The 11,135-nt window shown below is 35.0% G+C and overlaps 1 protein-coding gene across 2 annotated transcripts; it reads left to right on the top strand.

The window, feature by feature from the left end:
• Positions 1 to 6,964: 6,964 nt before the first annotated feature.
• On the top strand, positions 6,965 to 9,665 carry LOC121256140 (RING-H2 finger protein ATL47). Of its 2 annotated transcripts, none has more exons than XM_041156799.1 (2): positions 6,965 to 8,745; positions 9,267 to 9,665. In XM_041156799.1, exon 1 carries the CDS (start codon positions 7,592 to 7,594, stop codon positions 8,741 to 8,743), a length of 1,152 nt encoding a protein of 383 aa, XP_041012733.1. In that variant the 5' UTR covers positions 6,965 to 7,591; the 3' UTR covers positions 8,744 to 8,745; positions 9,267 to 9,665. The 2 variants fall into 2 exon arrangements, with proteins under 2 accessions (XP_041012733.1, XP_041012734.1); XM_041156800.1 differs by lacking the exon at positions 9,267 to 9,665 and adding an exon at positions 9,114 to 9,247.
• The last annotated feature ends 1,470 nt before the right edge of the window (positions 9,666 to 11,135 follow it).

Below are 11,135 nucleotides of genomic sequence, written 5' to 3'. Positions count from 1 at the left end.
GATGGCCCGGACTGGGAATTCCTAGTGAACCTCGTCCCCCTCTAGGTACTCTCATCCCGAGTTGAAGACAAAAAAAGAACTGCTGAAACCAGTCTTTGATGTGGGAGTGCCGTTTTTCCAGGCTGGCGATGCACTTCTCCGATGAGCGTGCCTGGAAGCTACACAAGCTCCCTTCAAGACATAGCACTCGGTACACTAATAGAAAGTCCCAAGCTGTCAAATCAGGGTACTTCTCTGAACTGGAGCTAATCACCCTGCGAAAGATCACGCAACTGGCAATTAGAAGTTGCCAACTGTTCGGGTGGAGCTGTGTTGGGGCCAACCCAGAAAGTTGAGAACTTCCCGAATGGGGCAGCAGAACGAAAGACAAAGACTGTTTGTAAACATCAAGGGGTAGAGCACAATCCGAGACGCCATCCCATCAAAGTCCACCGTGGCTAAGCGATCCCCAGGGATCTCTAGAAACACCAGCTCTGAAATGTTGTATGCCTTCCTCAATGAGCGGAGGTCATCAACAAAGACTAACAACTCCCAACTCTGCCCAGCGAAGTACAGATGGCAAGCGTCGGAAGATTCTTTGGGAGCCATTTAAAACTGGAAGGAAGGAGGAACGAAGCAAGAGAGTGAAAGAGGAGAAACTAGGAAAATAGGCCCGAAGGAAAATGTAGAAGGATGAGAAGCAGATATGGTAGAAAATGGGAGAAATGGGGGCTTTATATAGAGAAGGACATGACGGTTGGCATTCTACAGACAATGAAACGAACCCGAGCCAGGAAACCAAGGGACGTGCCAAGTCTTGAGAAACGTGCGGAGTGGCCTCATGGAACCTAACCGACACAAACCCACGAGAGCGTAAGGAGCAAGTGACGGGCATGTGGGAAGTATTGTCCAATACGTAAACTAGTGCATGGCCGGACTTCCCCCTGCCCTGAACTGTCAGATAACGAAGGGGTGGGAAGAACCCGTCAAGTCATTAATGATGCAACCGAACAATCGCAGGGTATCGGGCATGCGCTAAGGGGAACTGACTCGAGAAAGGCGGAAGGAGACGTTTTGAATTCTCAACACACGTGTATGGTGGGAATTCAAGGGATACTATGAGGGAAGTCATTCCTAGGATCGGGCCAAACCACATGGGCCCAACCCAGGAGCCACTAATGGATCTAAGGGTAGCCCGGAAGTAGGAAATCGGTTTGAAATGATAGAATGGGCCAGGCCGAGAAGAGCAAGGTTAGCCTAGGAAGCCAAGAAAGAAGCAATAAAGTCACACGCGCAGGACGTGGATCCCTGAGTTAGAAGGCCTGACACCACTACTGGCCAACAATCCACATACACAGGGTCAGGGACAATCCTGGTCCCTGGACACCGACGGCTGGACAGACTTGGAATGTGGGCGCACCAGGCCGAGACCACGCTGTATTTAATAAAGGTCGGGAATGGACACGCCACGACGTGAACCCTGGACTATCAGTGGTTCTCACGATCATGCATGGATGACCTATCGTGTGGTAGAACATTGGGAGAGGGCACGACTTGAGTACATAGCAACATCACCATGATCGACTTGCTAGGGGACCACCCAACCAAGTATATATACCCCCCTCGCGGGGCCAAAAAACTCTCTATGCACTTTATTTGAGCTCCTTTAAATTACAGACTGTCAAATTGACTTAGGCATTAGAGGTGTCTCTCACCACCCCGAGCCCCCATTCCTCTATATTTGCAGGAACGGATCGACCCATCGCGAAGTTGCTTGGGCTGCAAAACATGACATCAACAAGTGTCGTTAAACATTCAGTTCTAATGTGCTTAATTATTCACGCGGCCATGGACAATCAGTCAACCAATGCAAGACTGCAGAAGATCAGTACCAGTTCAAGTCTATTTGTACATATTTTGATTCACTTCATGTATAATTACTTAAATACTTTGCATATGAACTTCAAACTCGTTAATGACAGTATCAATTAAGCTTTGCTTCAATCTGTTGTTTTCTTTTATAGGTGTTACAAGGGACTGCGCAGTCACGTACAAGTTGCAACTGCATGATCTGTTTACTGAAAATAGTGATAGTTTTGCTAATTGCCGATTAAATGATCTCCTCCAAACAAGCCGCTGATTATCGTTGGCATGGACGGAAAATTATTAAGTATTCTTATAATATACATGATGTGATACTTCAATCTTTATCTTAACATATCGTGTAATTATATTTTTTTTTTTATGTAAACATCAATTTTAATTGAAATGAAATCTTATGAATTATGATAGAAGGAAAATATCAAATATCCCTACTCTAAGAATGCCTAAAAAATATTCCACATCAACTCTATTCTTCACTGGCCATCGGTCAATAGCAGCCACAAATCGCGGTTGAGGTGTGAGATTTCTCTTACACACGAGGCTTTCAATGGCTCCAAATAGAACTTCAGAGAAATCCTCGAGGACATCTTCTGTAGCTAGCTAGCTCTAAAAACTTGAAACTTGTGGGATATATACATAGGAGTGCAATAGTTTCAGTCTGATTTTGAATATATTTTGGAACCAAACGGATTTAAGTCGATTTTGAAATTTCAAGAAGTAAAACCGATGGTTAATCCAGGGAATTGGAACTTTCGATTTTTCGACTTGATTCGGTTTCATACGTGTGATTCAATTTTGAGTTTTTTTTTGTTAGGTTAGTTGGTTTTTCAACCTAAATGGATAAGTTTTTTAGCGATTGAGCCTAAAACATTATTTTCAGCTCAAAACATCATGCATATAACCAATTAACTAAATAAATACTACGATCAATATGCCAAAGTACACTAATCAGTTTAATTAAAACATGCATTTAATAATGGTTAAGAAAACCTAATAAAAAATGCATATAAAATATTCCTAAAAGCCCAAAACATGCATATAAAAACCAATTAGTCCAACATAAAAAAATAAATTTAAAAATCCTTTAAAAAATACAATAAAACAAATGTAAATGCAACCACCAAGTAAAAGGTCCAACTACAAAATAACCGTCTACCAACTACTTAGCTTAAAAAATGTACTTATCAAAATATATAATCTATATTATGTATGTTATACTTATACCATATGTTATACTTATACCATATTATAAGTACGTAACTTACTTTGTAAGGATATATATAAACATGTTAATATGTTTAAGAGTAAGTTGATATTAAAGAAGGATAAATAATAAGATTCAAAATTCATTTTATTTTAATTTATAATATGTATGATTTATATATATATATATATAATACAAAAAAATTAAAAATATATATTTCAGTTCAATTTGATCTAATTCGCTTTTCAAATCATGAAAATGAGAACCGAACTAGTTTTTAATCGGTTTCAATTTTCAGAAACTAAGGTGGGGTTTGGATGATTTAAAATAAAAATTAAATAAAATATTATTAGTATATTTTTTTTTAATATTATTATTATTTTAAAATTTAAAAAAATTAAATTATTTATTATATTTTATATAAAAATTTGTAAAAATTATAATAATTAAATGAGATAGATTGATATGTTTTTGATATCCAAACTCAACTTAAAACCGACCGAACCGGTATGATTCAATTTAGTAGAATTTTTGGTAGTCCCATATATAAAAAGTGATATACCACCAACTTGTTTACGATTATGGATTAAAATAATATATTTTTTAAAATTTTAGTTTGACTTTTATTTTGATGTGATTTTTTAAATATTTAAAAAATATTATTTTATTAAGAGTTATAAATAACTGCGATTGGGCTTGTAAGCACGTCCATGCTCCATAAACACTTTTTACCTATTCCTGGTTGATCTACAACGGTAGTTACGGTGGAAATACAAAGTTTTCGTTTTCTAGGGTGAGGAGCTAAGGCCCTTGGCCTCCACTAAAATTGGATCACCCAAGGATTTTTGGTCTATATCCAATTTGATCTCTAGACTCGGTTTGGATATAAAAATTATTTTATCTCATTTTATTTCATATCATCTCATCGTTATAATTTTTTTAAAATTTCTATACAAAATATAATAAACAATTCAACTTTTTCAAATTTTAAAATAATAATAATATTAAAAAATATTATTTTAATATTATTTTACTCAATTTTCATCTCAAATCAATTCATCTCAACTCATCTCATCTGAACTCACTATCTAAACAGCACCTTAGGCTCATAATTTAAATTCAATTTGTTCATATACAAACCAAATAGCATGAGCTTTGTATTATTTTTCTCACCTTTCACAGAAGAGGATTTTGAAGATATTTTAATATCTACATCTTTACTATAGGGATCAACATTGCATTGAAGAATGAGATATAATATAGAAATGAAAACCATACAAACAACCTATTATATCTTTTACATGAAAATTTAGATCTCCTTGTGACACGAGCTTTCAAGTGTAACACCACTTCCTCGACAAAGTGTCGCATCAACAATTTTCTTATGGTAAATGTAATGGTTTTATCAATATCTATCATGTTAATAAGGAAAATTATATACATTATACTACTATTTCACTTTCATCTCACTAAGTATAATGTAATATATTTATCACTATTAAATGATCATTTATTGCATAATTATTTATCATCTAATGGTTATGAATGTGACACATACTACTTAATATAATCAAAATAGAATGAGAATGTAGTGCATAGCATTACTCTGTTAATAATGTTATATAGAGTTGGGTCAATTGGGGTGCTACATGCAAGCAAGAGTCCTATAATTACAAAATATAATATTTAAGAGGTATGAGCTTTACTCTTCATGTTTAGCCACATCACCAACTTCTCTATTATGTCATTAAATAAAAATCAAATAACATGTAATTAAAGCTAAAAATTATTGAATGCGAAATAATATAACTAATTAAGTTAGTAATTTTTATTTAAAGTTAATAAAGCATTTTAGTTATGTTTTTTTTGTTTTCTTGATTTTCTCTACTCTTTTTTTTTTTTTTTTTTTTTTTTGTAACCAATGAATCTTAAAACCCATTTAAATTTTAGATGGATTTTTAAAGAGCTGAGTTATTACTCTTGATAGTGGGTTTTACATAGGCACATGATGCATCATATGAAAAGCTCTTAATCTTTCTTGATTTGAGCAAAGTATGTGAGGTTTCCTATCAAAGGAGAGTAGACGAAGAGAATATGACTAAATTTTAGAGATGAAGGTGTTAATATTGATGCTTTTAATCCTAAAACATGCTCTATTTTGGGGGGGGGGGGGGGGGGGGGGGGGGGGTGGGGGGAAGGAGGATCCAACCCTTGAAACCCAAACCAGTACTCCTTGATATCCAAATTCTAAACCCCTTCATCTAAGTCAAGAATTTTCTCTCCCCACAAACAAGTACTGCTTGGAATCGATCCTTGGCTAATTAGACAAACCTTCGAACCAAACAGTGCCGACGCAATACTTAATATATGGATTCCTCGTGCTGGGCCCATTCCTAAAGGGACAATGCTAGGTTGCACGTGGGCCTGGTTTTGATACAAAATGTGTCTCATCACATCTCATTTTATCTCGATTCTTATTATTACAATTTTTTTAAATTTTCATACAAAATATAATAAATAATTTAACTTTTTTAAATCTCAAAACAAAAATAATATTCTAATAATATTTTATTCAACTTTCATCTCAATTCACGGACCTAAATGTGCACTCCAAATATACACACTAATACAGATGGTCACTTCCTTAATTACTAATAAAAAATTTAAATATATGAATAGACACATTTGAAAGTTATACTAACATTTTCCTTCCTAAAGATTCATTCAACGTAATATTAGCATCCAATAAATGCTTGATTTATAAAACAACTTCTTATAAATTAAATTTATAAATTAATGTGATACGTCATGTTATAAATTATTTTGATTAGAGAGTAAATTTGACATCTCATGTTAAGCTACATCAATTTATAAATTTGCTTTTGAAAATATGTTTCTAGATGTAACAATTCTCAAACAAAAATTCATGAGAGAGAAAGGTGTCTATTATCAAATATTAGAACATTTTTTTTTAGTCCTGTGTAATTTCCAAGATAAGATATAGAAATACTCACCATGGCCTTTTAAGGCCTCATTTGGATATAAAAATAATTTCATCTCATCATTATAATTTTTTTAAATTTTTACACAAAATATAATAAACAATTCAACTTTTTCAAGTTTGAAAACAATAATAATATTAAAAAATAATATTCTAATAATATTTTATTCAACTTTCATTAAAATCATCTCATCTTATCTCATTATCCAAACGAGATCAAATCTAATGACATTCTAATTTTATTGATAAATCTCATTTGTAATGGAGGAATACCTACATCAACCTTTTAAACTTAACTAAGTTAAGTTAACTTGCTTTGAAAACAAAACAATTCATGAAAGGTAAAACGTTGGTTGTCTTTGTATATCCTCTACTGTTGACAAAGCAAATTACGAAAATTGTCAAAGAACATTCCCTAGATTGAGACAAAAAAAAAAAAAAAAAAAAAAAAAAAAAAAAAAAAACAACCCTCCATATGGAAACCAACTTTCAACTATAAAAATTACTTGTAAATACAAATATAGAAACACATGAATTAATCAGATGAATTTCCTCTAAAGAACTCTAATTCGGATTCATCCTTTGTTATCCAAAACGGAAAAGCAAATTCCATAATGTTCCTTCATCAATAAAAGATTGACAATTGCTTAATAAAAATGTTCTATACTTTGAGAACACGTTTTTTCTAATAATAATTAATTATTATTATTATGTTCTTCTGCTTCCTAAGCGACTATTATTTTGGTCCAACTCGTCACATTTGTAAGCCAAGAAATGTGTGCACGCGTCACGTCTAATCAGCCAGTGAAAAGTGGTGTCGTCGTAACACGTGTACAGGTCAATGACCTTGCCATTCTATATCACAAACTTGCCCCTGGTATTCCTTTTGGATGCTCTCTATAGCTTGTTGCTTTTTGGAAGCTACTACCATTCTTCTCATTTCCTCTAACCTCACTTCCTTTCTTCCGTTATAAAAAGAGATCAAAGCCCTAGGACTCGAAGCGTGCCAATTTTCTGTTCAGGGGCTTTTCTTTGTTCTTTTCCTTTTTCTTTTCCCACTGCCAAAAGAAAAAAAACACTGTCCAAGACAAAGACTCTTCGAGTACCATGAAAATTTGCTTCATTAATGGTAGATTTTCTCGGAGCTGAGTGAGGTAGGTAAACTGCAACCTTTACACCTCTAAAGTGTGTTCCCTTTCAATATTCCTATACGCCAATATCTCTGGCTTAATGTCAATGCGGAAGATAGGAGGTGGTGTGTTTGGTACAAGTAAATATTTCCTTCGCAAGTATCAGTTTGCTTGCAAATCCGAGTCAAAACGTAGGTATTTTGTACCCACTAGTGATTAAACTATACTGGGTTTCTTGCTAGTGCAAGAAATAATGTGACTTTTGCTTGTTTACTGCATTAAATGAGCTGGCTTTAATCTCAGAGGAAGCAAGAAAAACTGTGTCTTGAGGTTTCATATAGGTAACTGCCCATTTGAGGAAAGCGGTGGTGTTTAGTATGCCTGTATACTAAGATGTCTTGGGTTGAATCTAAAGTGAGGCTGAGATATGGTTTTCTCACCAGCCCTCCTCTCTATCATCCGCTATCTTCTTCTCTCTCTTCGTCCCCTTCTTCTCCTCCTCCTCCTCCATTGCCAAATGTTAGTGGTTACCAGAAACAATCCGGAGGTAAAATAAGCCCAGCAATACTATTTATCATAATTATTCTAGCTGTCATCTTTTTCATATCTGGTCTCCTTCACTTGCTTATTAGATTTCTCGTAAAGCATAGATCTTCATCATCAATTACCGAATCCAATGGATACCCAGATATGTCTGAGTCCGATACTTTCCAGAGACAGTTACAACAACTCTTTCAACTTCACGATTCTGGCCTAGATCAAGCTTTCATTGATGCCCTCCCTGTCTTCCTTTACAAAGAGATAATGGGTCTGAAAGAGCCATTTGATTGTGCTGTTTGCCTTTGTGAATTTTCAGAACAAGATAAGTTGAGGTTGCTTCCCATGTGTAGTCATGCTTTTCACATTGATTGTATAGACACATGGCTACTATCTAATTCAACTTGCCCTCTTTGTAGAGGGAACCTTTACACACCTGGGCTTGCAATTGAAAACCCAGTTTTTTATTTTGAAGATCGGAGGGAAGAAGATGGAATTTCGATTAATGGGGGAAGTGGGGCTCTTTCTGGGCAAAAGCCTGCAGAGAATGAGATTATGAGTGAAAAGAGGGTATTTTCTGTAAGACTTGGCAAATTTAGAAGCTCGAATGATGGAGGAGGGTTAGGAGGAGGAGGAGGAGGAGTTGAGAGAAGAGTGGGAGAGACAAGTAGCAGCAATTTGGACGCAAGAAGATGTTATTCTATGGGATCATATCAATATGTGGTTGCCGATTCAGAGCTGCAAGTTGCCCTTTGCCCCAACAGAGTGGGTGCTAGTATGAGGATTGTGAAAGGGAGAGGCGGACAACACGGGAATTCCACAATTGATGGGGACAGTGAGGGGAAGAAGATTAACATTGGAAGTAAAGGTGAAAGCTTTTCTGTTTCCAAGATCTGGCAATGGTCTAGGAAGAGTAAATTCACAAATTCCTCAGAAAACCATATGGGTGGTACATCTTCTGTTACCGTGGGTTTGCCATGGTCTTCTGATAGATCTCAGGGTGCGTGAAGGTATTCAATGTGCATTGTAATTTTTGCATTTTTTTTCAATAATCCATTTCTCATAACTTTTTTCTCTCAGCTTTTGCTTTTTCTTCTGGGTGATTCCTTTTCTACATGCTAACTCTGTAAGTTGTGCTCATTGTTATTGAACTTTCTGGCAAACGGCTTTTACTTTATCTCGTCGATATAATAAATTTGTGATTTTGAGAAATGCTATACTTTTTTCGAACTATTGAACTTTGAGCAAGGTATCAATCTTACTTTTAAACTTATGCTATTTTCTTCCATGTCTCGCTTGTTTGATAATTTCTCAGACAAAATGAACATCTTTGCTTATTATCTAAACTTTCCATGTGTGATTTCATTCAAACGACAAGGGAGTCTTTTACATGCAGAGATTTTTGTGTGAAAAAAGGATTGACAGTTGAGTCAAATCACGTGTTGCTTTTTGGATGCTTCGAGTTTCTCTGAAGTTTGCTTTTGTCTGAAAGAAATTCGCTCTCTCTCTCTCTCTTTTCTGATCTTTCTAGTGGAGACCCAATTCATGGTGGGATCCATGAAAAGTTGCGTATGGGACGCTTGTGATGAAGAGCAATTATTTGAAACGTTGACATTAGCCGGTGGTGGTGGTGGGTTGGCCGGTGAGGCTGGAACAGTTTGTTCCCCATCATATGATGGAATCTATCCTCGAGAATGATTTTAAGAACCTGAATCCAATGCCAAGTTCTCCTTGCAGTGTCTGCACTAAACAGCAAAATAACCTTAAAAGCTATGGTATTCAGATGGGATTAGTAAAAAAAATAAGAGTTGGATAGAGAAAGGTAAGATTAGGCATGTTGGTGTCTTGTTGTTTATTTATACGAAAAATGAACACTAATCGGAAAAATCTTTCCACGCTAAATAAAAGTGTTGTTTTTTTTCCTGAAAAATTAGATCTGCCCCCAATTTAGGAGGGAGGGAGGAAGGGGCAGGTATGTGATGCTGGGAGAATTATAGTATGAAGTTATGAACAGTGACCAAGTTGATGCAAAATGAAATGTGTGGGGGAAGAGGGTGGGGTCGCCGTCTTGCCGACGTAATGGATGGCATGTGATTTGCGAAATCGGCAAGAATCACAAGCTGGTTTCTGAGGAAACTGACAGCAAGACAGCCGAAAGTCAAGTTATCTGTATCGAAGTTGGTGAGCCTGAGATCATTATAATATATTAATACCAACTCCGCAGGAGACACACGGGCTCGATCATACATATAAAGTTATGCATTTTTTTTTAATTATTAATACCATCTTTTTCAAGCTCAGAGCGAGAGAGCGAGAGAGAGAGGTTCAAGGGTCTTATCCGAGGTCTTCACAACTTTAGTGCATGACAATGAGAATGTCATTTCACAGTTTACAAATCAAAGGAAAAAAGATAATATTTGGTCACTTTTGCCAGCCTCCCTATTGGCTTACCCCGGGTTAGCTCAATCTAACATGGGAAATGATGAATGATCTTTCTCCATTAAAATAGACCCATTTTAGGACCATATTGGCTCCTACCTTGTGTATAAAAGTCACCTAAATTAAATGGTCCGCATCGATAGATGAAGGGAGAAGATTTTTTTTTCTTTTTTTAAAGTCTATGATTAGCAGAGCCTTATTAAATTCGATGAAGTTTTTGCCACTTGGACAAATGGATAATTAAAAAGGAGGAAGGGAAAAAGAGAGAGTGTTCATGACAAATCCATGCGCTCATGATAGCGTAACTCATAACTACTTTGCCACTTTACCAGTACAACAAAAGTAATCGACATAACAAAAAGTTGCAGAAATTCATGCATTTCAAGTCCAGATCGCTTTCTAAGTTCATGCGTCAAATAAGAGAGATACTACTGTAAAGTAAACTCTTTAATTTTAATTTTTTTTTTTAAATTTAAGACAGACCAAAAAATTCATAAAGACATAATAAATAACAATCATCTCGTTTGTTTTTACAATTCCTCTTAACTCAACTCATCTCATTTAATCATTACAAATTTTCTAAATTTTCACACAATAAAATAATAAATTCAACTTTTTCAAATCTCAAAACAAAAATAATATTAAAAAAATATATTCGAACAATATTTTATTCAACTTTTAACTTTAATCTCAACTCAACTCATCTCATCTGTGAAAACAAACGAGACTTGATTAACTGTTTCCTGAACTTGAGAATATAACTCAGTGTGTTTGAATGTTGAAGTGAGTTGAGTTGAGTTGAATTGATAAAATATTATTAGAATATTATTTTTTAATATTATTATTATTTTAAATTTTGAAAAAATTGAATTGTTTATTATATTTTGTATTGAAATTTGAAAAAGTTGTAATGATGTGTTGAGAGTAGTTTAGTAACTAAACTACAATGCATATATCTTGT

The sequence above is a fragment of the Juglans microcarpa x Juglans regia genome, chromosome 3D, assembly GCF_004785595.1.
Source record: "Juglans microcarpa x Juglans regia isolate MS1-56 chromosome 3D, Jm3101_v1.0, whole genome shotgun sequence".
Classification (NCBI taxonomy): Eukaryota; Viridiplantae; Streptophyta; class Magnoliopsida; order Fagales; family Juglandaceae; genus Juglans; species Juglans microcarpa x Juglans regia.
The sequence above is the reverse complement of the archived record's forward strand: the minus strand, read 5'-3'. Positions and strand labels throughout refer to the sequence as shown.

Bases quoted from the DNA above. Each gene is read 5' to 3' on its own strand.
- LOC121256140 (XM_041156799.1), top strand. From the start codon at position 7,592: ATGTCTTGGGTTGAATCTAAAGTGAGGCTGAGATATGGTTTTCTCACC.